This window comes from Castor canadensis, chromosome 11 (genome assembly GCF_047511655.1).
Source record: "Castor canadensis chromosome 11, mCasCan1.hap1v2, whole genome shotgun sequence".
Lineage (NCBI taxonomy): Eukaryota > Metazoa > Chordata > Mammalia > Rodentia > Castoridae > Castor > Castor canadensis.
This window is the reverse complement of record NC_133396.1, coordinates 46,569,516-46,597,495: the sequence shown is the minus strand read 5'-3', so window position 1 is coordinate 46,597,495 and position 27,980 is coordinate 46,569,516. Positions and strand designations below refer to the sequence as shown.

The window sequence follows — 27,980 nt, the reverse complement described above, 5'->3', positions numbered from 1 at the left end:
GCCTGAGCTTTCCTCACAAGGTTTCCTTGACTGCTCACCCAGTGGGGTAGCTTCTCCTGGCTCTGGCCCCTTGCTTTGAGAATGTGGCCTAATGGAAAGCCATGGTTCTCACACTCAACTCACCCCTTCGCCTGTGGCCAGTATCTGGGGACCTGTGACTTCATTGTAAGCCCCATAAACTCACTCAGACTTCACTGTCAGCCTTCCTTTCCCTTTCATTTTTGTGTCTCTGACCTTCCTAGTGCTTCCCGCCCACCCTTTCAGGGAGGTGCCTCATGGCAGCCCGCCCCTCTGGTTTCCTCAGGAAGAGCCTTGGGAGGAAGCAGGGAGGGGGTTGGGAGCTGTGGGGGCTGATGAACCCAGGCCCTCCCACTGCACTGGACGCCATGGGGCTGGGGCTGCTGCTCCCAGTTCTGCTGTTCTGGACTCGGGGGACCGAGGGATCCATGCTGAACCCCAATGGGCAGCATGTCTGCACCAGCAGCAGGTGGGTCCTGTGGGAGTCTGATGCGGATGATGGTTGAATTAGTGTTGCGGCATTTGGGAAGAGATCATGGGCCTGAAGGGAGGGATTTGAGGGGCAGCCTGGCAGGTAGTGGATAGTTAGTGCAGATGATGGGAAGGCCAGAGAATGGCAGGACTGGGAACATGATCTACCCCTTTCTACGCCCAACAGCCCCTCTGATGAGCTCCAGTGCTGCCCAGGCTGGAGGCAGAAAGATCAAGAATGCACCATCCGTGAGTAGTCACGACGGACCCCCAGCCAAGGAGAAGTGAGAACAGAGCCCAGTGAAGACCCTTCCTTCCTACCCTATTCCCTCTTTTCCCTTCTTGAACCCTAGAACCAGGGTTCATACTATGACACACATCCTCAGCCCTAACAGGGTGGTTGTTTTATTGTTGTTTGGTTTGTTTTTGTGGGACTGGGTTTTGAACTCAGGTACTCTACCACACCTCCAGTCCATTTCGATCTGGTTATTTTGGAGATGAGGTCTCACAAACTATTTGCCCAGGCTGGCGACTAGCCTCTCAAGTAGCTAAGATTACAGGTGTGAGCCACTGGCTCCTGGCAAAAGGGTGGTTTTTGAGGGAGCAAAGACCCAGGGGTGGGTGAGGGGGCAGAGGTGTCTCCTGGTCATGGGTGCCCTAGTTATTCCAACCTGAATTGGGTGTTTTTCAGCCATCTGTGAGGGACTGGACACCTGCCGGAAAGATGAAGTATGTGTGAAGCCAGGCCTCTGTCGATGCAAACCTGGATTCTTTGGGGCCCACTGCAGCTCCCGTGAGTCAACTTGGGGACAAAGTTGCTGGGCAGAACTGAGCACAGGGCAGTGGTGGCAGAGCAAGTAGAAATGTAACCTTAAAACAGCAGGGCCAGAACCCCCAGCTTCACTGAGGAAATTGAAGCTTAGAAACTAGAAGCTGTTCCCTCCTGGGAAATGCCCTGAGTGACCTGTTTTCACCCAGACCCACAAAACCCTGCTCACTGGGCATCTTCACCTACCTTTTCAACTTCTCAGTAAAGGTGCCTGTGAGTCCAACTAACTTCAGAATGGATTCATTCTCAATCTCCCCCTTCCCACATACCTTATACATGGTGGAGGGTGGAAGGAGGTCCAGATCTGGACTGTTTGATCTCTCTGGCAGGAAAAGGGGGATGGGAAGGGGTTGGTGGCACATAGCCAGTGGGCAGTCAACAGGAATCCCTGGGTTGGAAGAGGACATGGGGAGATATACCAGTGTGAAGCATCCACCTGAGTTCTAGATATGTATCAAACAGCCAGTTCACCTCCAAAGGGCAGGAGGAGGCTCATCAGTGAGGGAAGAGGGGACATGAATTAAATCCCATCCTCTTCTCTGTGACCCTGGGCACACCCCCTTCCCACTCAGGATCTCTAAGTGTGTTCTGGAATGTGAAGTGGAAGGCTGGGCCAAGGCTAAGGGTTTTTGTGATTCAGAGTCTGGAGCAGGAAATGAGCTGTGCCCCAGGAGGACAGGCTGCCAGATTTTCCAAGGGACTGTCCCTGACTCTTGGAGGGTGGACCCAACACCCCTCTTCCTTGAGGAAGGGGCAGAGTGAGGATCAGTACCCGGCCCTGAGCCTGCTTCCGTCCCTCTACCTCCACTCCCGCAGGCTGCCCCGGCCAGTACTGGGGTCCTGACTGCCGTGAGACCTGCCCCTGTCACCCGCATGGACAGTGCGAGCCAGCCACCGGTGTGTGCCAATGCCAAGCTGACCGCTGGGGCCCTCTCTGTGAGTTCTTGTGCACCTGCGGCCCCCACGGGCGTTGTGAACCCGCTAAGGGCACATGTCTCTGTGACCCAGGCTGGTGGTCATCCACGTGTCGCCGCTCATGCCAGTGCAAGCCAGGAACAAGCTGTGACCCAGACACGGGCGCCTGCCTGTGCCCTTCAGGCTGGTGGGGCCGCCGCTGCAGCTTCCGCTGCTCCTGCCACACCTCGCCTTGCGTGCAGGACTCCGGTCGCTGCATATGCCTGGAGGGCTGGTGGGGCCCTGAGTGCAAGCGGCGGTGTGAGTGCATACGAGGCCACTGCAATGTCGCTTCTGGCCAGTGCGCCTGCCCACCTGGCTTCCAAGGTGTGCACTGTGAGCTGCCCTGCAATCCGGGCCGCTATGGGGCACAGTGCAGCGAAAGGTGAGCTAGCCACTGGGGAGAATAAAGGGGGATTTGGGTAGGGGAAGAGGTGAAGCAGAAGTAGAGGAGTGGCAGGCAGAGATGGGTATGCAGCAAGAAGAGTGGGATCCCAGTGCTATCCCCAAAGCGTGTACAAGGCAGGTATGAAAGAAGGAAAAAACCCTTCAATGTCCCCTAGGTCCACCCCTGCCCACTCCTTTCATCAAATTACTGTTAAAAAGTATAAGTACAGCCCAGTGTGATAGTGCAGGACTGTAATCCCAGTACTTGGGAGGCTGAGCAGGAGGATCGTGTGTTCTAGGTCAGTCCAGGCTACATAGCAAGAACCTGTCTCAGGAAATAAACAAACAAACAAATAAATAAAAAACTTGTATTAGCAAGCCATACTTAGAAAAAGAAAGAATCCTGGGACAATAGAATGTCAAGGTTCCTTTAGGACTTAGTGTCTTTCAAACATTGACCAGCTCTACAATGAGAAATTACCTCTCTCCTAACACATGCACATGTAACACACATTTGATGTAACGGAAATAAAAGCTGAACCACAAAGCACAGTTAACCTTTACTATGCACTTTACTAATACACTGAAATGTTTTTTGTTTTTTTCTAAACACTGGTCAGGATCAGCTGCCTTGATTTTCATAAACTCCTCCCCTACCTTAGCCCCCTAATGGAGCTGACCCCAGATAATTAATTATCTGGAGACAGAAACTTCAAGTTACTGGTAGCATCAATGGGGAACTAAGGTAAACTTGAAATTATAATGGTAAAAGCAGAGTTTATATTTTACGTATTTTTTAAGAGTTGGAGTCTTGCTATTTTGCCCAGGCTGGCTTCAAACTCCTGGACTCAAGTGATCCTTCTGCCTCAGGCTACTAAGTAACTTCTAATACAGGCGGTCTTATTTTATGCACGTTCACATTACAGGGTAGAAGATAAACCACTGATCTGTCCTTAGGCATGCCATGCTGTAGGAAGGAGAACAGAGAAAAAGGGAGAGGTGGGCAGGAGGAAAGTGGAGGGTGGGTTGGTAACATCAAAGCCCTGGAGCTAAGCTGGTAGGTCCTGGTGACCCTGGGACCAAGGAAGGATTAGTCACAGAGCAGGAGGTCAAAGAGAGATGGAACCCTGCCAGAGCCCTCAGATTATCTGTCCAACCTCTTCATTATACACAGAGAAACTAAGACTGGTACTTGCCTGAGTGAACCAACTGGGACCTGGAAGCTCTCCAGTGCCCCTGAAGTCCTGAGTGGGCATCGTGAAGGTTGGAGGGGGTGGCACTCCATCTGTCCCCAGTGTTCTCATGAATCCCTTCTTTTGCCAGTTGTGGCCATTGCAAGCCGAATACAATGTGCTCTCCAGTCACAGGCAGCTGTGAGTCCTGCAAGCCAGGCTGGAATGGAACACTGTGCAAGCAGCGATGCTCACCTGGTACCTTTGGCGAGAGTTGCAGCCAGCAGTGCCCCCGCTGCCGGCTTGGGGAGCCATGCCAGACAGAAACCGGGCACTGTCAGAGCTGTGACCCTGGTTGGCTGGGGCCCAGGTGAGGGGGTACCCTGCTCAGGGAGGATACCCTTTCTCCCTTTCCCCTAGGATCTTTACTTCTGCTGCTTCCTCTGGGAAAGCCACCCTCTCCCAACACACACACACACACACACACACGCACGCACGCACGCACGCACACACAACTCTGCAGCTGCCTCCTGGAGAGACTGATGGAGAAAGATGGGTTTTAAGGGGATCCTGTGCAAGATGCTCTTCTAGCTCTCCCACCATCCAGGCTTCCTGCCCTCTTCTCAAACCTTCAGGGCTATGTTGTCTGTCACCTATCAGCTTTGGCTCCTGGCTCCAGACCGTTTGCCTCTGAGCTGCACTAGGAGGAGTGTCATTGTGTCCTTGAGTCCAGCAATGTGGGGAAGATTGTAGGGCTCCCACTGTCTTCCCAGTCCCTGAGTCTAGCCTTCCCCAGGTGTGAAGACCCCTGCCCAACTGGCACCTTTGGGGAGGGCTGCGGCTCTACCTGCCCCACCTGTCTTCAGGGAACTTGTGATGCTGTGACAGGGGAGTGTGTCTGCAATGCTGGCTACTGGGGGACCAGGTGAGAACTGGGCCGTGGGGAGATGAGAGTACAGGGGCTGAGGTAAAGCCTATGTGTAAGGTCTCCTAACTTCTCTTGCTGAACCTCTCAAACTCTGACACCTGTCCACCATCCTCATAACTAAGAAGTTACTCCCACTGTGCGGTTGCATTCAGGACAATCAGCTAATTCCTAATCTAAAAGGACTAAAAAAAATCAATAAATAGGAGTTTTAAACAGGAAAAAAAAAGAATCTTAAAAGGGAAAAATGAAGAAGAAAAACTAACTACATGGGGACTATACTTAGGGGCAAGCTCCAGACCCCTTTGTCATATCCTTGGCTCTTAGGGCAGAAAGTCGGGTTTCCCATCCAGAGGACAGCATGCAGTGTCAAGTGGAAGAGACCTCACTTTACAGAGAAGGGGAACATGGCTCAAGAGTTAGGGGTAGGGCTGGGCTGGCTCAGACCTCCAGACTGAGAAAATCTTCCTGGATCCATTACATCTTGCTTATTTCACATTAGTGCTGAGTGGGTAGAGGGATAGGTCTACACTGGCCAGCAAATAGCCTGACAGCTTCTGGGCTGAGGGGTTCTCCCAAACACTGCCAGGGGTACTTAGAATGTAACTCAGAAGTCAGAGGAATCTGCTCTGATATTCAGGGACTTCTACCTGGCAGGGGGTGCCCAGGACTGTGCCCAGAAATCTACCTTGCCCTGATCCCTGCCCACCTCTGGTTCCTCCCACTCAGCCTGCTCTTCCTTGTTACCCCTAGCTGCAACAGTTCCTGCCCTCCTGGCTTCCATGGAAACAATTGTTCTCTGCCCTGCCGATGTGCCGAGGGACTCTGCCACCCGGTCTCTGGGTCTTGCCAACTGGGTAAGGTACAGGGGGCACTCAGACTGTGATAACTGTGGGTCCCAGGAGCCCTACTTGCTGGGGAGGCTTGGCCCACTTCATGCCTGAAATCTGTACGGATGCTCTGGGTCCCCCCGAGGATGTGACAGAGCCTCTGCCCCTGAGAAACCAGGTGGAGTCAGGAAATGAGTAGGCAGGGCTGGACTCTGGTATGGCATGAAAATTGGGACAAAAGATTGCGGAATGAGTCCTGGACATCAGAAGGGGACAGACCAGCAGAGAAGCCAGCTGGGGAAGGGGCACCTACAGTAAAAGATTCTGGGCCATGGAGGAGGCAACTCAGAGCTAAAGAGACGTAATATGTGTTAGACCCCAAGGCTTGAATATTTGACCATCTCTCACTCCCACAGGCCCTCATGGCAAGAGTGCCCTCATTGCAGGCATCCTTGTGCCTCTGCTGCTGCTCCTCCTGGGCATCGCCTGCTGTGTCTACTGCCGCTGGACCACTCGGTTGGACCCCAAGGACAGGTGAACGTTGGCTGGTGCCATCTGGTTTCTTTTCAGGAATGAAGAAGGGCTGGTCTTGCACATACTTAAATTGGAGGTAGTAGAGGTAGTTGGCAGTGGCCAAGGCCTGGAGATACCAAGTCAGCCACCTGCCTTCCCTGGAAGCTTTTGACCAGAAGTATCTGAATGACATGGGCATAAGTAGGGGGCACTAGGCACCATGTTGTCCAAATGCAAACCTGCAGCAGGAGGCTTGGCAGAGACTTGTGAGGAGGATGAGGAACACAGAAGCAGAGGCCCAACTCTGGGCAAGCAGGGGAATAGACCAGACCTCACTCGCCCCACAGAAAAGTCTGTGCAGGGTTGGTGGGGTGGCTTAAGTGGTAGAGTGCCTGCCTAACAAGTCTGAGGCCCTGAGTTCAAACCCCAGTACCACCAAAAAAAAAAATTCCTTCCTGTAGCTGAGCACTGGTGGCTCACACTTGTAATCCTAGCTACTCAGGAGGCAGAGATCAGGAGGATCACAGTTTGAAGCCAACTCAGACAAATAGTTTGAGAGACCCTATCTCTCGAAAAACCCTTCACAAAAAAGAGCTGGTGGAGTGCCCAAGGAGTTCAAACCCCAGTATGGCCAAAAAAAAAACAAACCAAAAACCAGTACCTCAAAAACAAAAGCAAAAATGTCTGTGCAGGGGTCTGGCAGAGAATGTGGCTTTCCAAGAAGATTGGGCTGGTAGGGCTGCTCAGGGGATGCTGCTCACATTGCTTTGTTCTTTACAAAACCTCTTTGTACCCCTTGCTCCTTTGAGACTCACAAGAGCACAGAGTTTTAGGACAGGAAATGTGGGTGCTGGAGGATTTTTGTCCTCAATACACAGAGGACACTGAGGCCCCAGATGACCCAGCTAGGGTCATCTATCTGTTCTCTTTGTCCGGGGCTCTTGTAGTTTCCATGCTATTTGTTCAGCGTGTCCTCCTCTGTGTAGTCAGGCATTCACAGATGAGCAAATCCTATTGCCTGTGCCCTGTGGCGGAAGGAGGAAGAAGCCCCTCACAGGAAGATAAGGACATGTACAAAGGCTGTCAGAGGGCAAAATAGAGTCATCAGTTCCAGCTTGGGGGTGGAGGAGAGTGGGAACAAGGGCAGGCTTCCTGGGGCTCAGCTAGGATGACAATCACAGAGTTGCATCTTGGGAAACTGCTGCCAGGTTCCTGGTATTGTATGGGTCCTGAAGAAATTTCTGATAGATAGAACTGTTTTCCCCATTTTACAGATGAGGACACTGAGGCCCAAGGAGGAGAAGACTGAAACAAAGTTGTTACCCAGGTCTATCTGACTCTAGAGACACACTGTCTTCTGTAATTCAGATCTTGGGCTCAATACTTTGGATTTTCTTCTTTCATCAATATGGAGTCATTAAGCTGGGTATGGTGGTGCATACCTGTAATCCTAGCACTTAGGAGGCTGAGACAGAAGGATCACAAGTTTAAGGAGAGCCTGAGACCCTGTCTCAAAAAAACAGAAAACCAAACCAAACAAAAAACCAAAGTCAATGAAGTAGATGTAGTCACCCTGTCACCCTGCTAGGGTGACCTGGATTACCTTGAGTCTTCTGCACTGACCACCCTCTCTACTCCACCCGCTCAGGCCAACAAGAGATGACCCTGCCTTGTCCAGGATGAAGCAGCAGGTCTGGGGAGCACTGAGCAGCCTGGGCTCTGCGCTGTCCTGTGGCTCTCTCAGCAACTACAGGCTTCCCTGGGTGACAGGTAAGTGGGCACGAGGGGTCAGGGGCTGGGATGGTACAGGCCTTCCCATGAGGCTATGTACCTGACCTGGAGCCCCTACAGTCTCTCACCATGACCCGGAGGTCCCCTTCAACCACAGTTTCATTGAGCCGCCCTCTGCCGCCTGGGCCTCTGATGATTCCTTCTCTTCTGATCCTGAGTCTGGAGCAGAGGACGAGGGTCACACCTACTTCGTGCCACCCCAAGAAGGTAGCTCCCCAAAAAGTCCACTCAGTCTCTCTCTGAGCAGCCCTGCCACAAACTCTTCTGTATTCCTTCAGCTAACATGTATCTGGCACCTATTCTGTGCCACTAAGTCTCCCAGACTCTCGGGACACAGTAAAGAACAACACAGATCCCTGACCTTGCCACGCTTGTAGTATGGTAGGCAGTAATCAGATAAGTCATCAGGTAGTAGAGGACAGAGTGACACATACTTTGATGGAGGGGGAGACAAGGAGGGACTCATAATCTAGTCATGTGAAGGGTAATTGGGTTCAGGGAATATGTCTGTGTTTGTGATGGTTGGATTGAGTCTAGCAGAATCTGTAGGAGTTAGCCAAAGGAAAATGAGGCAATGGGAACAGTGTTTTCAGTGAAGGGAACAGCATCTGCAAGGCCCAGAGGGGAGGCCCAGAGTGGCACTACAAGTTTCAGCTTGGCAAAGGCTCGAAGCCAGAGGGGTGGAGAGAAAAGAGCAAAGAGGAGTAATAGTTGTTGATTTTTCTCCTCCTCCTTCCTTGCCCCATTTTGAGACTTGCAGGAAGATGCTGGGCTACAGGTAGGCTGCATTGAGGTGGCCAGCCCAGCTGCAGCCATGCTCTTCTATCTCCTCTGCCAGGGATGGTCCTCATGACCCAAGCAGAGTCACCAGAGGTCAGCCTGGCTGGAGGCTCCTTCTCTCCCCCTGAGGATGCCTCCACACCATTCCCTATCCCACGCACGTCCAGCCTGGCACGGGCCAAGCGGCCATCGGTCTCCTTTGCTGAAGGCACCAAGTTTGCACCACAGAGCTGTCGAAGTTCAGGGGAGCTCTCCAGTCCAATTCGAAAGCCCAAGAGGCTCTCCAAGGGGGCCCAGCCACGGCATGAGGGCCAGGAGCCTGAGGACTCCGCAGGCCCAGAGCAAGCAAAAATGGAGGGGGCGTCTCCTACTGCTGCCAACCCTGGAGATGCTAGCTGCCACCAAGTCCCTCCTTGTGGCCAGAAAGCAGCTGAGCGTGTGGAAATCATCAATGGCAGTGTCCAGGAGAACCCTGGCGCTGTAGCCACAATCTACATGTTGGCAGGGAAGCCCCAGAAATCTGAGGGTCCTGGCCGGTCTGTTTTCCACCGTTTTGGTAACTTCCAGAAAGGCCTGGCAGAACCAGGCAGGAAGAGTGCCTTCCCTAAGCCTTTACTCCGAGCCCTGGGTCAGAACAAGGGCAATCTGAGTCCTGGCTTAGCCTCCAATGACAAGTTCATGGAGGTCATGGGAGTTAGGCCAGGGGAAATGTCCAGGGGTCTGGGGGATGGTATTGAGGGCACAGGGAGGATCCAGGAGCAGATCTCTGGGAACAGTCCCCCAGAACAGGAGCTCCAGAAGCAAGCTGAAGAGGAGGGGCAGGAAGAGCCCCTGTATGAGAATGTCGTGCTCATGTCCGGGCCGCCACAGCACTGAGGACCTTGAATTTGTGGGGAAACCTATGGATGGGGTGCAGAGGGGATGGTGAGAGCACCAGAACTGTCCATGGGCCAGATTGTACTTTGTGCTGGAAAATGATCCTGGGGCCAGAAAAGACATACCAGAGCCTCTGCTCTGGAAGAGGCTAGGGTTAGAGGCCAGCTGGCTGCGGGCCCTGGCAGTACCCCCAGAGCCTGTCTGGAAGGCCTGGGCAGAGACCCTGCAGGACGGTGCCAGGAAGAGGAGGGAAGAGATGTCTGCAGGGACTTTTTGTCTGCTGCCCTGGATCCTGCCCCAAAGAACTGTGTCTTTCCTTCATTTGCAAAATATTTTCCTGACATGGGAAACAACCTAAATGTTTAAGCGAATATTTCCCATGATCTGTTGCAATACCGCCACTAAAAATCATGTCGTGCAAAACATTTAATCATGAGAGAATGCTCATGCTAGGCTGAGTGTGTAAAAACTTGCAGAGCTGGAGGTGTGGCTCAAGTGCCAGAGCAAGCTCAGGCCCTGAGATCAAACCCCAGAACCGACAAAAATGAACAAACAAAAAAAGTAAGTTACAAATTAGGGAACAGTACAGTGCCATTCTTTTCTTAGTTATCATTTTCTTTTTTTCTAGTGCTGGGCATTGAACCCGGGGCTTCAGGATGCTAAGCAAGCGCTCTACTTCTGAGCTACACCACCAACTCCCCTTCCATTGTTTTCTTTTTAAAAACTTTATTTCTTTTAATCTCAGGATACACATTTGGAATTCTCCCTTTTTGTGTATGTCTAGTGACTGTTTTATGAATTGTTTTTAAAAAGGATGTGCATAAAAAAGATTCAAAGGAAAAGCATCCAATTGTGTTTTTCTCTGGGAAATGAGATTATGGGTGATATTTATTTTCTTCTTCTTCTTTTTTTTTTTTTTTTGGCAGCATTGGGGTTTGAACTCTGTCTCACACCTGCTAGGCAGGTGCTCTTATCGCTTGAGTCACTCTGCCAGCACTCTTGAACTTTTGTTAGAATTTGGAAATTTTCTACAGTAAGCATTTTTTAGTTTTTTTCACTAGATTGAATTGTTAAAGAAAAATGGTGAAAGGCAACTTGGTTCTTTGTTAAAAATGTAGAAATGCTACTTGGACATAGTGGTGTACCTTTAGTCCCAGCTATTCTGGAGGCTGAAGTGGGAGGATCATTCGAGCCCACAAGTTTGAGACCAGCATGGACTACACAGTGAGAGCTACAGATGTGAAGGGGAAAAGAATCGGAAGACTTCCCTGTTCAATAGCAAAGTACATGCCAGGCGCCAGTGGCTCACGCCTGTAATCCTAGCTTTTCAGGAGGCAGAGATCAGGAGGATCGCAGTTTGAAGCCAACCCAGGCAAATAGTTCTGCGAGACCCCATCTCAAAAAAAAAAAAAATAAACCCATCACAAGAAAGGGCTGGCAGAGTGGCTCAAGGTATAGGCTGTGAGTTCAGACTCCAGTATTGCAAAATAAATAACCAGAGCAAATGGACTAGAGGTGTGGCTCAAGCTGTAGAGTGCCTGCTTTTGCAAATGCAAAGCCCTGAGTTTAAAACCCCAGTACTGCAAAAAAAAAAAAAAAAAAAAAGAGCTGGGTGCCAGTGACTCATACCTATAATCCTAACTACTTGGGAGGCTGAGGTCAGGAGGATCGAGGTTTGAGGTCAGTTTGGGTAAAAAGTTTCAGAGACCTTATCTCAACCAATGGCTGAGCGAGATAGTACATGCCTGTCATCCCAAATATGGCAGGAAGCATAAATAGAGGGATTGTGGTGCAGGCCAGTCTGGGCAAAAACAAGTGTAACCAGAGCAAAAAAGGCTGGAGGTATGGCTTAAGTGGTACAGTGCCTGCCTAGCAAACACAATGCCCTGAGTTCAAAATACAGTACCACCAAAAACATTAAGAATGCTAACATTACAAACACATATAAAATGAAACAGACACATATAAAATGAAACAGTGACAGCTGGGGCCAGCTGAAGCATGACTTTTCTCTGAGTGCCTTTTGGTCTTGTTTGAATTCTTGGCTCACATATTGTGCTACACAGTCAGAAAAGAAGGGTGGGGGGGCTTCCCCTTTTATCCCAGTGCTGAGACCTCAATAACACTTGAAGCCCTTCCTTTCAGATTTTTTTTATACACATGTAAATATAGGTTTTAAAAACAAAAGATCAGGGTGGGAGGTAAAGGAGTAAGGGAGAGTAACAGAAGGGGTTGAACAGATCAAAGTAAAGCACATCCACAGTGGGCATGCACTGAGACGCCCCTTTGAACATCAACTTAAATATTAATAACGAATATAATGACTGTAAAATAGGTACAGTGGGGGGGTATGAGTGGGAGGTTGGAGGGTGAAGGAAGGAGATTAAGTAGATGGTATATGGTTGATGGACTTCATATACCTATATGAAACAGAACTAAGAAAACTCTAATTGCTTTAAGGGGGCAGGGAGGAGGTTGAGGAGGAGAGACGATGGAGGCAATGTAACAAATGTATAATATGTCTAATTGGAATTGTCACTATGAATCCCCCCATATAACAAAAATATCCTAAAAATCAATTTTAAAAAGATCATATTGAACATACTATTATGCAACTCGCTTTTTTTTTTTTTTTGTGCTGGGGATGGAACCCCGAGCCTCACACAAGCTGAGCCCATGCTCTACACTGAGTTACACCCATAGCTCTACAAAACTTTTTTATTTAGCAGTATAGCCTTGATATTTTTAGATGTCAGTAAATATAAACTTCCTCTTTTCATAAAAAATGATGACATGAAATTCTATTATGAGAAATAACCCAGGTTTATTTAAGCCATATTCCCTGCCCACGGACAGTTGTTTCTAATTACTTTGATGCAATAAATAATGATGCAGTGTACAACTAACTTTGTCCATATTTCTTTTTGTCCTTGGGCAAGTTTTTTTTTTTAAACTGGGGCTTGAAGTTAGGACCTACACCTTGAACCACTCCACCAGCCCTGTTTTTGTGTGATGGGTTTTTTTGAGATAGGGTCTCACAAACTATTTGCCCAGACTGGCTCTGAACTGTGATCCTCCTGATCTCTGCCTCCTGGGCAGCTAGAATTACCGGCTCAAGCCACAGGCACCGGGCCTGTATAAGTTTTTGATAGCATACATTCCTGGGAGTGAGTTGTTGAGGTATAGGGTAACAATATTAGCCACTTCTGTTCTTATTCCAAATTGTCCTCTCAAAAAGTTACATGGCTTTGTATTCTCACAAGTTATGGAGGTATCTATTTCCTCACACTCAATCTACAGGTTAAAAAAATCATCTCATTATTTTAGCACAAAAAGAATAAAGTAGTACACATTAAACCTTTTGAAAGTTACAATGCTTGTACAAATTTTTAAAAATTTTTTTGAAGACAAGTTCTCCTATGTATCCTAGGCTGGCCTCAAATTCAAAGTCCTCCTGCATCAGCCTCCTGAGTGCTAAGATTACAGGTGTGCAACACTACCACCAAATATTTCTGGTGCTGTGGTTTGAACCGAGGGTCTCATGTTTGCTAGGCAGGTGCTCTACTAGTTGAGCCATGCAACAAGCTTCCCTTCCATATTTTAACTCATCAATACCACACACACACACATACACACATCTAATTAATTTCTATGATTATTCTAGCATTAAGGTTCTTTTTAGATCTTTAACAGGTAAATGTGTTATCTGGTTATAGCCACTTCTTTTTTGGGGTTTTTTTTTTTTGGCAGTACTGGGATTTGAACTCAGGGCCCTCATGCTGGCTAGACAGGCAGGCACTCTACCACTTGAGCCACTCAGCCAGCTCTGTTTTGTGTTGGGTTTTTTTCAAAATAGGGTCTCTCAAACTATTTGCCCAGACTGGCTTCCAGCCACAATCCTCCTGATCTCTGCCTCCTTAGTAGCTAGGATTACAGTTGTGAGTCACCAGCACCTGGCTTATAGTCACTTTTCTTTTGAGGTATTCATCTTTTTCTGATTGATTTGTAAGTGCCTTTTTATATTCCAAGGATATTAGATCTTCACTTAATTTGTGGCTCAGGCCACAATTTTTTTTTTTTTTTTGGTACTGGGGCTTTGCGCTTGCTAGGCAGGTACTCTACTAACCACTTGACTCACACCCCCAGCTAAAATCAATGAAATAATCATCTATATTTTCTTCTTGCACTTTATTGGTTTTATTTTATTTTTTGCAGTACTGAGAATTATCCCATGTCCTCATACATGCTAGGCAAGCACTCTACCACTGAGTCACATTGCCAGCTGTTTTATGATCTGACCACAAGGCTGCTGTTGGGACCTTAGGTCTACTGACAAAAAATAAAAGAGTTGTTCAGATACTGGCTTCAAGTTACAGTGCTTTTTGTTTTGTGACTTTGGAAAAGTCATTTAAAGCCCAGGTTTTTCATCTGGAAAATGGGGATAATGCCTGTCTCCCAGGGTGGTTTGTGGGGATTAAGTGACACAAAGGATTGTAAAGCATCTAGTAAATGTTTAACTATCAATAAAGGGTAATTATCAGTGTTACTACCATCATCCTCCAGCTTTGGATTTTGGGTCCTAGCACCTGCTACTTTTCTTTCCTTTTTACTTGGTCACATTTTCATTCTACCTATTCCGCACCTTGTGCTTGCTTCAGTTAAGGGCTGGTTATATAAAGTTAAGTAAGACACATTCCTGCTCCCAAAGAACTTATAGTTAATGGGAAAATGGGGATACATACAGATGAATAGATAATTATAAAACAAGGCCATCAATGGACAAAGACAGCAAAGGGATTCTGGAGAGTGGCAAGGGAAGGGCTTCCTGGAAGAAGTGCTGTCCAAGACCAGGCTATGTTGAGGGTCAGAACTGGAAGAACAGTAGAGCAGGAGCCATAGGTAATTCCATGTGATTGGAGAATTTAGAACCAGGCAGGTCAGACAGCTTCTAGAGGGAGGAAAAGATTGGTGGGTCAGTTTGGGGAACTTGAACTTTATTTTGCAGCACAAATAGTATAGTATTTCTGAAGGATTCACCAAGATCAGATTTTTATTTCCCGTAAGTCACTGGGATGGGGTGAGGGTTAGATCTGAGAAGCTGAGACCAGGCCGATGAACAGTGGTTCTATGGTAGGGACAAGAATGAACAGATTAGATAAACAGGAGAGGCGGCTGTGATGTGGTGGGGTTGGGGTGTAGCAGGTATCTGTTGAAAGGATGGTTCACAGTACCTAACTTCAGTAGATAATGGTACTGTTGTCTGAGGGAGAACGGGGCAGAGTTTTGAGGGAGAACACATTACTTTAGAGAGGTAAGGGTCTGCAGAGGGTCCTCAAGCATGTGACTCAGGGAAGCCGGGTGAGGGGCTGGAGATTTCTCAGGTGGCAGCTGAAACCTTGAGTGGGTGAGATCCTGCAGGGTGGGTAACTAGCCCAGGACCCCAAACCTACTCTTCTCCCCATATGGGAAAGGGAGCCCTTGCAGGGTGGCCAGCGGCGGGTTTACGGCAGCAGGGGGCGCACTGGTACTAGGGGAAGTGGAGCAGGAGGCTTTTGGGACTCTCGTGGCTCTGGGGTAAACCAGCTCCCGTGGTACACGGAATCTGGGGGAGACCGAAGCTTAGGCTATTGCCTTTGATCAGGGAGACGCAGCCAGGCAGCTGAACCTTCAGAACCGGGGCTCCATCCCCCTGCCTTGGCAGTTGTTCGGGGCAGGTCCAGCCGATTACACAGGGAGGCTGGAGCCCCCGGGACCTTTCCAGACCTGTTGGGCTCTCCGAGGCCAGACATGCTAGCCGCTTGCCGTTACTCACAGCAACGCCTTGCAGAGAGAACCCTTACCTGAAAGAGAGGCTCGGGAACAGGGAATGAGGGCGGGGAGCACCAAGATGACCGGTCTAGGTACGGTCCCTGAGGAGAGCAGGGATGGGGGACTACCGTCTGAACAAAGCAGCAAAAGACGTAGACTTAATACGGGACAGAGACAAAGCCCCACCTCCTGCTTGCAAGACTTGTCAAGGGACACCTACGAGGACAGGCAGGTGACACTTAGGAGAGGGTTAGGGGCCAATGAATCAGGAGAGCGGGGAAGATGTACACTACGCTTGGACAGGGGTCCGGGGATCTGAGACCCGCAGAATGCGCCTGGATAGGGACCATCAGGGGCGGGAGAACGAGGAACAGGCACAAAGCAGCGCTGCGTGGGGAGGAGGCGATGGGGGGCTTCCAAAGTTGAACCCGTGCGAAGCGAGAGCATCTGGGCGCGGTGCCTAGGACATGGGAGAATTGCGGACTATGTAGCGGGCCAGAGAAGAACAGAGAACCGAGCTGGGCGTAGCGCGGGACTTCCACGCAGCTGGGGAAGTTTGGGGGACGCAGGAACACCGAGCCTGGGACCCACCTTAGGGTCAAGACTCCGGGCAGGGTCAGGAGACAATATATGGCAAGGCCCCCGGAGGTTCCCGGTCCGGCACTGACTCCAGTTTGAGGCGGCAAAGCCGAGACACTGCCCGCAGCTGCCCCCAGCCCCCCCATCTCTCTTGTTTGTCTCCAAGTCCGGCCGGAACCGGCTTCTACTTGCCGGGGGGCGGGTGGGTGGCTGCTGATTGGTCAACGTCTGTTTCCAGCCCCCACTCAGCCAATCAGCGGGCAGCAGTGTTTTTCATTTTAGGGTCGGAATAAAAGGGCTGGAATAAAAGAGGACAGAAAAAGCGTCGGGCGGGCCCGATACACTTCGGAGTTGGGTGAGCTGGATCCCCGGGATGGGGGCCTCGGGCGGGGGTCCGGGGGGAAGGAAGAAGCTACACAAGAAGTGGCCTAGAAAATAGGTGAATATGAGAGGAAAAAGACTGGACAGGGTTAGGAGCCGCCAAGGAAGAGATGGTGAATAGAGGAGGGAGCTGAAGGATGGAGGGACTGGGGGTCTGCTCCCATGGAAACGGCTGATTGCCGAGGTAACAGCCCGGGACCCGGGGTCTCGCGGCTAGCTCGCGCCGCCGGTTTGAACCGGCTTCGCCTCTCCCATGCGGGGTTCGCGTGGCCGCAGCGCCTAGCGACCTAGACAGTGGCCAATGGCGCGGCAGTTCCTGTGCCATGAGGCCAATGAGCGCGCCGTGGGCGGGCCATTCCGGGGCTCGGTGCGCTGATCTTGTGGTTGAAGGAACCAGGTCTTGGAAAGGGTCTTGAGTGCGGGCGGGACGGAGCCTGTTAGGGTCCCTGGGAGTGGTAGCTATCATGTGTGCCCTTGCGCAGGTGATCATACCTCAAGCTGCCTCCGCTTCCGGCCCCCAAGCTAGCTATGTCAATCCTTCTTGCGGCCAGGACTAGTTCCACGTCCTTGAACATGCGTTAGACCCTTCCCGCTTCCATGCCTCGGTTTACCTCGGAGTGAGCTGAGCGAGAAGTCTTCCTGCCTGGTCAGGGTGGCTCCAGTACAGCCGAGGGCAGCGGTACGAGTCTGCAGCGGATATAGGGGTGGCCCAGGTCCCGAGCAGGGCAGGGTCTTGCTTCCTGCGCTGCGCGCACCTACAGCGCGCACCTGCAGCCGGGGTCGCGGAGGGGATGACAAGCTCTGTGCCCTGCGGCAGCGGCCGGGGGGGGCGGTTGCGGGATGGGTTGGGCTGGGCCGGCGCTGACGCCGAGGTCTATGCGCAGGTGGCTGCAGAGCCGGAGCAGGAGCCAGGCCGCCGCACAGCATCGCACCATGGCGCCCACCCTGGCCACTGCCCATCGGCGCCGCTGGTGGATGGCCTGCACCGCTGTGTTGGAAAACCTCCTCTTCTCGGCAGTCCTCCTGGGCTGGGGCTCGCTGCTCATCATGCTCAAGTCGGAGGGTTTTTACTCCTACTTGTGTACTGAGCCAGGTGAGTTGGGCGCCTGGGACTGGGACAGGTTCCTGGGAGGGGTGGGTGGTGATGAAGACCTAGCCAGCAATGCTCCCTCTCTGCGCAGCGCCTCTTTGGTATCCAAATGCCCTTTTGATCGTCGCCAAACTGCTGGTTTACATATCGTTATCATCGTCCCTGTTTTGTAGGTGAAGAAACTGAGGCTCTGAGTAATCTGATTTGCCAAGCTGGGGCCTGTGGTAGATTCAGAACTCCCACATCCAGCAGTTTTTCTATCAGTTTGGAACAGCTGGACTCCTGTCTGCCCAGTGCCTGCAGCATTGCTTTCTTGCAGTAAACATGCTGCTCCCTGATTGTAAGAAAGAGGAACTCTTGATTCAGGGTCTAGGGTGCAGCAGGAAAGAGGAAGTGGCTTTCCCTCCACCCCAGGGAGGTTTCATCTACAGTCTAGATGTTTTTCAGTTAGGCCATTATGAAATCTCCTAAGGGCTTGCTAGATATAATTTCTTGTCTGTTTTTACTGCTTTATGTTTCTCCAAAGGCCATTTCCTCCTATGACTGTGAGAAATCTTAGTGGATTTCCACCCCCATGGGGAGGAAGAGGAAGGGGGGCAGTTATGGAAATGATGCTAGGTTTGCTCCCTTCTCTTTGACCCACCATTAGTGTTGCAGGAGGCAGGCTGAGGATGCTGTGTACATGAAATCTGCCCCACCCCACCTTCCCACTTGGATTGCTGCAGGTCAGTAGGATCAGCCTACCCACAGGGCCAAAGCAGTTCCCAACCTCTACCCTCCTCCCTAGGCAACCTTATAGGACAGGCTTCCCTTTACCTCCTCCCTAGTCCCAGCAGTGGCTGCATAATAGGTGTCTCCCCAAGTGCCTGACCCCTTTGATGGAGAAATCCCACATGTGACCGTTGGGTCACCACCAGTGTGCCTTTTATTTCTAAAGTTCTTACTTAGCAGAAAGAGAAGGCTTTGGATCAGTTCTCGATGCCTGTAACCCAGAGTGGAATCCTTCCTGTTTCTCTTCTCTGATCTGCCTAGAGAATTCCAGAGTTATCCCAGTGTCTAGGGAGATAGCAGCAGAGGTTAAGGGTGGGAGAAAGGGAGGGAATTCGGAGGCTGCCTGGGAGAGGGCAGAAAGTATATCATTTATAACCAACCTTTAGCCTTTAGCCACTCAAAAATATTTCCTAATAGCCTAAGGGTTCTTGGCAGGCCTTTCCCCACATCAGCAAGAAATCTTGGGAGATGGGAGAGTCAGACCTTGTTCCCTGAACTAGCTTTCTGTTTTGCCCAAGAGCTGTTAGGAGATTAATGACTCTTCTGGAAGGAACAGGTTGGAGTGGTTGGCTCAGTCTCTTTCAGGGTACACAGAGAGTTTAAAACAACAACAACAAAATCATCATCCCTGGTCCTTGGACAGAGCTTTTAGTATCTCATCCCGGCCAGAGAATTGTTGTGGTCAGTTTTTTCTTGACTCACAGTGATGTTAGGAAGGTCAGAGTCTAGGTTTGTTTTTCTTTTTTTGTAATACATTGTTCACTTCTATAATTTATTGTATGGTATTGACAGCATGGAGCTGGTCACTACATTAATGGAACCTTGACTTCTTCCTTCCTTTGAATGGGAGGAGTCCAGAGATTGTGCCAACACAGCGCTGAGTTGGTATGTAAGCCCTTGAAAGACTTGACAGTTTACTCCTACAAACCAAAGTGAAGGTGAAGGGTCAGGATTGTAGGTTGAACATCAACTTCTTATCCCGTGCCTTTGCTCCTGCTTCTGATTTTGGTTTTTCTGATTATCTGGCAAACTTGCTGACCCAGCATCCTTGGCGGGAAAGCTTGCTGATTCCACACAGCTTATCTCTCTGGCCTCCCTGCTCCTTGCTTCTTGGAGTCTATCTAACCTGTTGTCTTTCAGAGCCAGAAGCTTCTGTGTCTACTTGACTGGCAGTTCCGGGCAAAGTTAGGGTCAAGGTTTGCACTTAGGCCTAATGTCAGATTTGGTGGATGGCTGAAGTGCAGAGAAGCAATTAGGTCATTTATTGAATTTATTCAATCAAACTTTTGAAGAGTTGATCAATTTACAGCTGGTTGAGATGCACATTTCTTAGCTTTTGGTTGCTGTTAGGACTGATGCTTGAGTTTCTTTTCTATCTTTCTTTCTTTCTTTTTTTTTTTTTGTGGTACTGGGCTTTAACTCAGGGCCTTCACCTTGAGCCACTCAACCACCCCTGTTTTTGTGAAGGTTTTTCAAGATAGGGTCTCCAGAACTATTTGCCTAGGTTGGCTTCAAACCTCGATCCTGATCCTCCTGATCTCTGCCTCCTGAGTAGCTAGGATTACAGGCGTGAGCCACTGGCGCCCGGCTTGAGTTGTTTTTCTAAAGGAAATTTGCCTGAACCTGTTGAAAAGTTCTCAGAACTCCTTGTCAGGACTTGAGCCAGAATCTAGCTACAGACACTGTGTTAGGTTCCAGCTTAAGGTGAGAGAAGAAAAGAAATAGTTCCTTTCTCTCTTGTCCCTCAGCTTGTTTTGCCTTGCTCACCAGACAGTAAGGAGAGGGGATGGTCTGGAGCTGGGCAGCTGGGTTCTGGCATTTCATAAGCCTTGCATGCTATCCATCCACTGTTGGCAGCTGGATACTTCCCAGGTCCCCTGATGTGGACAAGAGACCCAGTTGGGGAAGAATGGGGCTTTCCTAGGACTCTGTCCTTTTGGCCTCTAGACATGGCTGCTGTGGCCACCCACACTTGATCTCTCATTGTACATAGACCCCGTGAAGCCCAGTGTGCCCGGCGAGACCAACAGTGGAGATGTAGTTGGGATTGGGTGAGAGGCCTCTCTGAGGTTTAGGCAGAGGCCTGGATTGGTGAGTCAGGAGAAGAGGGCGGGGGGCTGAGAGCCCTGGAGCAGGCTATACCCTGGAGGAGATGAGAGAAAGACCTGGCCCAGCAGGAGATGACTGAGGAGGTGGGAAGGGGCCAGGACATGCAGGACCTAGGGGGACACTTGGAAAGACTGAATTTTATTCTCAAGATAGGCAGGAAGGAAGCCATGGAGACAGAGGCCCAACATCCAGTTCACCTTTCACAGGGTCTGATGAACTATTGAGGGCTTGTCACGTGCTGGGTGTGGGGTGAGGGCTATAAGGTAGAAGTCACAGCCTAACCGTGAGCATGAAGGCAGACACCAGTTTTGTGCTCTTGGCCACTGCAGTCACTCTGCCTGTGGTGATGGGGTGCACACCCTGAGAGCAGGACATTGGCTTCTGAGTCCCTGAGAGGGCAGAGAGCCTGCTGTCCCCTAGGGGAGGACAGAATTCCCTGCTTGTGGGTAGAATTCCTTGTTGCTTCAAGGTCCTCCCTTTTTATGGGCTTCTTTCATGCCCACGAGTCGATGGTTGACAACTTTCAACCTTTCACTTTTATTGCTATGAATATGAATATGAATATTGTTTGTTTGTTTGAGGCAGGGTCTCAATATGTAGCCCAGGCTGTTCTCCAATTCCCAGTCCTCCTCCCTTAGCCTCTCAAGTCCTGGGATTATAAGCATGTACCACCATGCTCAGCTTGTTTGTACTTTTCCTCCAGTTTGTTTATTCATTTATTTGTTTATTTTTGCAGAGTTAGGGATCAAACCCAGGGCCTCACACATGGCAGACACACTGAGCTACACCTGCAGTCCATCCCCAGTTTATTTTGAATTAAAAACCAATTCCATCGAAATGAGTAAGAGAGCTAAAAGCTGATGCTCACAGCCTTAGAAAAGAGCTTGTGCCTTTGGCTGTCCCCACCAGCCCTACCTTCTTCCTTCTCATTTCATGACCTAATTTCCCTCCCCCACATCCGCCTGCCTCCTCTGGCCTTTTAGTGTAGCTTGAAGGTCCTGCCCAACTTGGGCTGGCTTTCAGGGCCTTTTGGGAGGGCCAGGAAGCAATCCCATTCTCATTAGGCAATATTAAGGGACTCCTGGTGTTACCCAAGCACTGTGTGACATCTTCCCAGCCCATTCCTTCATTGAGGCAGCCTGCCCCTAACCTGCTTGGACTGCGTCAGTATAGCCAATGATAAAGAGCAGGAGCTTTGGGCTCTGATAGCAGTATTGGGGCTTGAACTCAGGGCCTACACCTTGAGCCACCAGCCCTTTTTTGTGAAAGGTTTTTTCCAGATAGGGTTTTGGGAACTATTTGCCCAGGTCAGCTTTGAACTGTGATCCTCCTGATCCCTGCCTCCTGAGTAGCTAGGATTATAGGCCTGAGCCACCAGTGCCTGGCCTCCTATACCTTTTGCAAGTGACTTATCTGCTCTAAATCTCCCCATACTGTCATGTGGGAGATGGGGTCAGAGTAGAAGGGCACTACATGACTGAGGGATTGAATCCCACTGGGCACAGTGGTCACACTCTGCAAAGAAGAGGCTCCTGCTGCTGGGACCGACATGAGGGGCTCAGACTCTGACTGTCCTGCCTCTTGTTTGCTCTGGCTCAGCCGACCTCTCACCCACATCTCCCCCGCTGGACTGAGATGTTGCTTCCTGTTGCCGGATAGAATAAGGATTGGAGATCCTGGGGCAGGTACCCTCAGCAGCACCCCCAGGGGTCCACCCTCTGGAGCGGAAGGGCTTAGAAAGCAGCCAGTCAGAGAAGGGGCTGCCCAGGAATTTAGAGGCGTCACCAGCCATATACACCTTGGTGCTCTCAGCATCTCCAAGAGCTATTCTGGAGGCTCCCCACTCTTTGTTTGCCTTGGATGAGGGAGACCCCTTGGATGCGTGAGAGTTCAAGGAGAGCCTGAGTGGGGTCACACCACCCTCTTTCCTCCCCTGCTTCCTCTGTAAAGATCTTGTTTGTCAGTCTTCTGAGCAAGGCCCAACAGTACAGGGCATTGTTCTTTCTTCCCTGGCCCTGGCCCTGGCAGCCTTACTCCTGTTTTCAGCACACTCTTGCCACACCAATTCCTTGCCTGTCCTCTTGGTTTGCCCTCCATGGCTGGGCTAGGCTGGGCCACTCTGGCTGCCTTCTGTAGAGGCATCTGTTTAATGAACAGGTACAGGTGTGACCCCAAGCAGGCTGGGCTAGGTGAGAGCTGAACTTTAGGCCAGGAGCGGGGGGCACCCTAGGGCTTGGCACTTTCTGGGTGCTTATGTGTTTGTCTCCATCCTGGCCCACCAGGGCCCAGTGGGAGCAGAGGGAGAGAGGCAGTGGAGGTGTGACGGAGTTTGGGCATCTGCTAGCACTGAGATTTTCTGTGTGGACTGTTTACTGCTAACAAGGGTTCTGGATTCACCAAAGGTTTAATTCCCTCCAGCATTGGTTCACTTTTTTGTTGTTTTTTTGGAAGGACTGGAGTTTGAACTCAGGGTCTTGTGCTTACTAGGCCAGCACTTTACTACTTGAGCCATGCCTCAAGTCCTTAATTCCCTCCAGGAGTGAGAGACTCTCACATTGCTCCCTGGGAAGACAAGTGAGGCCACCCAGCCCCTCCAATCCCCAGATTCATCTGTTGCTGAACATCACGGGCTGGACGCAGGCGGGAAGAGTGCCAGGTGGCCCCATTGGCAGTGATTTCTTTAAGGACAGAAGGCTAGTAGCCCAAAGTGTAGATTCCTGTCTCCGTGTGTAGTGGTTCCAGGATAAAAGACGGAAGGACAAACACCCTCAGTGCTACCCCAGCCCCTCTATTCAGAGGCCTCCTGTCTAGTTAAGGGGTGACCAGATCTCCACACAATTTTGGACATTTCCACTCCTATGCCCACTTCTAGCATATCAAGGAGGCTGCCTTGGGTACATGCCTTGGGATTTTTTTTTCCTTTGGTGCTAGGGATGGAACCCAGGGCCTCATGCATGCTAGGCAAGTACTGTACCACTGAGCTACATTCCTAGTCAAGGCCTTGGAATTTTATGTTCAGTCTCTTGATGAGAAAAATCAGGGATCCAGCTGCGATTCCTCTCTGAGAGTCCTGAGGGGTAACCCCTCCTTATATGCGCACACATGCCACTCCATGTCCCTGGGTGTAGTAACTGGCTCCAGATCCTGCATGGCCACAATCAGTTCTCACCAGGCTGGCCATTCGTGGTCCTGTGGTGCCCTCCCTCCACCATCTACTTTTTTTTTTTTTAAGTGGTACTGGGGTTCCAACTCAGGGCCCCATGCTTGCTAGGCAGACACTCTACCACTTGAGCCACTCTGTCAGCCCTTTTTTTGTCTGGTATTTTTGAGATAGGGTCCAGAGAACTATTTTCCTGGGCTGGTCTTGATCTGCTATCCTTCTGATCTCTGTTCCTGAGTAGTTTGGATTACAGGAGTGAGCCACCAGCGACACCTGGCTCACCATCCTCTCTCATCACACCTGTGCTCGTTGGTTCATATCTGCACATTAACCTGGAAATGGTCATTGCTGGGTAGAAGCCCTGTCCCCCCCACTGCAGATCCAGTTCCTGTTGCTGCTGCTGGCAGGGCTGACACCTGAAACCAGTGCCCACCTGTGAAGTAGCTCTGCCCTTCCAAGAGCTGCCCAACAGCCAGTGGCTCAGGCCTGCTGCCAGGGCAACACCAGGACCATTCTGACCTGCATCCTAGTGGGCTCAGAGGACACTTTTGGAAAAGTGAGAGAAAGTGACAGGGGCGGCTTATTAGGTTTCATTTCTGTGGTTTCAGCAGTTAACCTTGTGGCTATAATCTCCCTAAATCCCCTCTATCTGCACCTTGGTTCTGCACATCCTTTTTCCTTTCCTCTGTCTTGATCCTTTTGGCCGTTGTGATCCGGTTCCATTGTTTTCACTCATTCAGTAAACAGCTACTGGGGCCAGAGCCTGCTGGAGTGCAGGGACAGGAGGTAACCAGAGCACAGTCCCTGCCCTCAGGGCTCAGAAGCCCAGTGAGACTGAATACATATTCATGCTACCACATGCACGTACTGTGCTGTTCTCCCTGCACTTGGGCCAGCTCTGCTCCTGATCAGTTGAATCATTACTCAAATCCTGAGCCAATAATAGAAATAATAATAACTTTAGCTGGGTGCCAGTGGCTCACATCTGTAATTCTGGATACTCAGGAGATAGAGATCAGGAGGAACGTGGTTCAAAGCCAGCCTAGTACAAATAGTTCAAGAGACCCTATCTTGAAAATACCCAACACACACACAAAAAAAAGGGCTGGTGGAATGGCTCAAGTGGTAGAGTACCTGCCTAGCAAGCATGAGGCCCTGAGTTCAAACCCCAGTACCACAAGAAAAAAAAAAAAAGCCAGGCACTGGTGGCTCATGCCTGTAATCCTAGCTACTCAGGAGGCAGAGATCAGGAGGATAGTTGTTCAAAGCCAGCCTGGGCAAATAGTTTGTACGACCCTATCTCAAAATACCCTATCACAAAAAATTGGGCTGGTGGAGTGGCTCAAGGTGAAGGCCCTGAGTTCAAGCCCCAGTACTGCAAAAAATAATAATAACTTTTAGCTATTATTTACTGAGCCTTTTCTATGTGTGAGTTTTAGAGGATTATCCCTTTTTTTTGGAGGTACTGGGGATTGAACCCAGGGCCTCATGCATGCTAGGCAATTGCTCTGCCACTTGAGCCACAACCTCAGCCTAGAATAATGTCTGGATTTTCTCACCGCTCTTTCCAAAAAATTAGAGGTATATTGCTATTGATCTGTTATGTCCACTTTCAGATAAGGAAACTGAGAGCAAGATCAAGTCACTCCTCCAAGGTTGTACAAATAGGAAGTAAGGGAACCAAATTTAGAATTCAGAGGTCAGGTTCTGGCACTTCAATCTCAACATTCCCCCAGCAGGGCTGGCAGGTCAGAGGCTGGCCTATGACATGAATAAGCCCGACTACTCTCTTCTCAGTGGTTTGGGGCAGCCCTGAGAGGCCTGGGCAAGCCTTTGCCGACCTCAGCTTTCTAGCCTTGGCGCCTGAGGCCTGTAGTGAGGAGGCAGGCAGTTACCTGAGGAATATATTTCCTTGGCTTTTGCATCTAGTCAGTCAGCTCTGTCTCCACAGGGTTAGTCAGCATCTCTTAACTAGCAGTCCTACTCCCAGCTTGTCCCCATCCTCCCACCCTTAGCTACAGCAGCATATTTTCCTCCCTTTTGTTGTTTTCGTGCTGGTTGGACTTTGGAGGGGGCCCTTAAAGGCTGAAATTACAACACAAGTGCAGCTAACACACCAGGCTCAGCACCCAGCAGGGTCTGGGTGTGGTTACAGAAGACAGTGATACAATGACCCCAGGGAGAAAAAGAAGAAAGGTGTATCTCAGAGCTGGGCGTGGTGGCACACACATCTGTAATCCCAGCTATTCTGGAGGCGGAGATGGGGAGGATCATGATTGGAGGCCAGCCTGGGCAAAAAGTTACTGAGACTCCATCTCAATTAACAAGCCAGGCACGGAGGTTTGTAGTTATAATGCCAGTTTTATCAGAAGTGTTGGTGGGAGGATTGTGGTCTTAGGCTGGCCCAAGGCAAAAAGTGCAAGACTTTATCTGAGAAATAACTAAAGCAGAAAAGGACTCAGGAGTATGGCTCAAGTTGTAGTGTACCTGCCTGCCAAGTGCAAGGCCCTGAGTTCATACCCCAGTACCATCAAAAACAAAACAAAACAAAACAAACCCTTTCCAAAAGGGTTCTAAGATACAGTAAGTTTGGTGGTTATGCTATAAAAATACCAGGGGGAAAAGATGACATATGGCCTGTTCTGTGTTGGAGAAGTCAACTAAACTTCCTAACAGAGGAGGCAAGAAGGCCCATTCAGTCTCCGCAGAGGAGAACCAGGGCACTGTAGCGAGACTAGCACTATGACTACGGGGTGTGTCCATGGACAGAGCTGCTGAGAGGGTTCTAGAAAGTCTGGGGCCCACAGCCAAGGCAGTCTTGAGGTCTGCTGTTACAGGGTATAGGAGATTCAAGAATGGGAACTCTAACCTGGGGCTCTTAGGAACTTCAAGGAACACATGAAGCACTGAAATTGTGGACAAAACTTTGTGCTTTCTAGCTTTCTTTAGGATTCCCTGAGTCCATGATTCCTACAAAAGTTGAGAACCCTTACGTTAATTGCTTCACCGTGCTTGGGCCAAATGGACATCCAAGCCTGCTGTGGTCACCGGAGCCTTCAAGAGGCTCAGAGGCAGCTCTGGCATTCCCACTGGGGTGACTGATGCGCACCTGCCCCTCTGATCTTTGGGAATCCCTTCCATGTTCCTTTCCTCTACACACACAGAGAATGTCACCAATGGCACGGTGGGGGGCACCACAGAGCCGGAGCACGAAGAGGTGAGCTGGATGAATGGGTGGCTCAGCTGCAAGGCCCAGGATGAGATTCTAAATTTGGCCTTCACTGTGGGCTCCTTCCTGCTCAGTGCCATCACCCTGCCCCTGGGCATCGTCATGGACAAGTATGGTCCGAGGAAGCTCAGGCTGCTGGGCAGGTCAGTGCGGGTTCCCTGGGGGAAAGGGATAGGTGGGTGGAGTCCCCGGGCTACGTTCTCTGCTGTAGGGGATCCTAGAATGTGCTAGCAGGTACACTGTGGAATCCTGGAATGGGCTAGCAGGTGCATTGTTGGGCTCCCTAAATGACTTGGTTTTCTACTCTACCTGGTACCGAATCAGTAGGTACTGTGTGCCAGTACTGCTTAAAGCAAGCCTGGGACCAGGCCTGCCTAGGAGATCTGGAGTTGCTTGTCTTGAAGAACACTGGTTTCCAAACTCTTTTTTTTTTTTTTTCCACAAGGAAAAAAAGATTTTGAACATATACCTGCAATATAAGCACAGTATATGTTATAAATGGTATACACATATATCATTCATTCTTCCTTCCTTCCTTCATGCTTTCTTTTTGTGGTGCTGGAACAGGGCCTTATGCATGTTAGGCAAGCATTCTACCACTAAGCTATACCAGAATCCACGTATGCCATTCTTAATATTTTCTGTGCTTTATGGTACATATACAAACATACAAGGACTGGAAGGTGTTATTCAGTAGTAGAGGACTTGCCCAGCATGAGCAAGGCCCTGGGTTTGATACTCACCACTGCAAAAAGTAAAAAGTAAGAGCTAACTAAAATTAATCAGTTAATTAAAATGAATGCAATTTGGAAAATTGTAAAATGAGGCTGAGTATGTAGCTCAGTGGTAGAGAGCTTGCCTAGCATGTACAAGGCCTTGGGTTTGATTCTAGCACTGCAAAAAAAAAAATTATAAAATGGAAATTCAAATAGATCAACACCCTCTGGACCATGTTGTGCAGCCCCTGGGGTGTGTGTCCCTGGTCTGTAAAGCTCTACTCTGTCAGACTTGGGACCAGCTCACCATCTACTGACTCCCTTAGGTCAAGGTCCTTCCAAGCCATTTCCAATAGAGGATGATCACCTCCATGGCAGTGGTTCGCTGTGGGTAAGACCTGTGACCATGACTGGGTGATCAGTGCTGTTCTCTCCTTGGAGCTAAAGAGACCTTGCTATTCTGGGCAGAGCCAAGTGGAGGTATTCGGGCACAGCCTGTCATCTCCGCTGCCTGGTGGGCTCTGTCCACCCCTGGCTGAGTGGGCCCAGGAACCTGAGGAATGAGCCTTGGTCCTCTCCACTCTGAGGGTG

General features: G+C 50.1%; 2 protein-coding genes across 5 annotated transcripts in view; both read left to right on the top strand.

Annotated features, from left to right (window-relative positions):
- The first annotated feature begins 131 nt into the window (after positions 1 to 131).
- Scarf1 (scavenger receptor class F member 1) lies at positions 132 to 11,166 on the top strand. Of its 2 annotated transcripts, XM_074046563.1 has the most exons (11): positions 132 to 487; positions 677 to 738; positions 1,181 to 1,282; positions 2,135 to 2,657; positions 3,983 to 4,201; positions 4,628 to 4,756; positions 5,510 to 5,613; positions 6,003 to 6,120; positions 7,748 to 7,869; positions 7,951 to 8,097; positions 8,729 to 11,166. In XM_074046563.1, exons 1-11 carry the CDS (start codon positions 276 to 278, stop codon positions 9,544 to 9,546), a joined length of 2,556 nt encoding a protein of 851 aa, XP_073902664.1. In that variant the 5' UTR covers positions 132 to 275; the 3' UTR covers positions 9,547 to 11,166. The 2 variants fall into 2 exon arrangements, with proteins under 2 accessions (XP_073902664.1, XP_073902666.1); XM_074046565.1 differs by lacking the exon at positions 4,628 to 4,756.
- Positions 11,167 to 17,247: 6,081 nt separating this feature from the next.
- Positions 17,248 to 27,980, top strand: part of Slc43a2 (solute carrier family 43 member 2) — a 38,158-nt gene continuing 27,425 nt past the window's right edge. For all 3 annotated transcript variants that reach the window (XM_074046567.1, XM_074046568.1, XM_074046566.1), the window contains exons 1-2: positions 17,248 to 17,407; positions 26,609 to 26,816. In XM_074046567.1, the coding sequence (XP_073902668.1) occupies positions 17,248 to 17,407; positions 26,609 to 26,816 (368 nt within the window). The remainder of the gene's footprint in view (positions 17,408 to 26,608; positions 26,817 to 27,980) is intronic.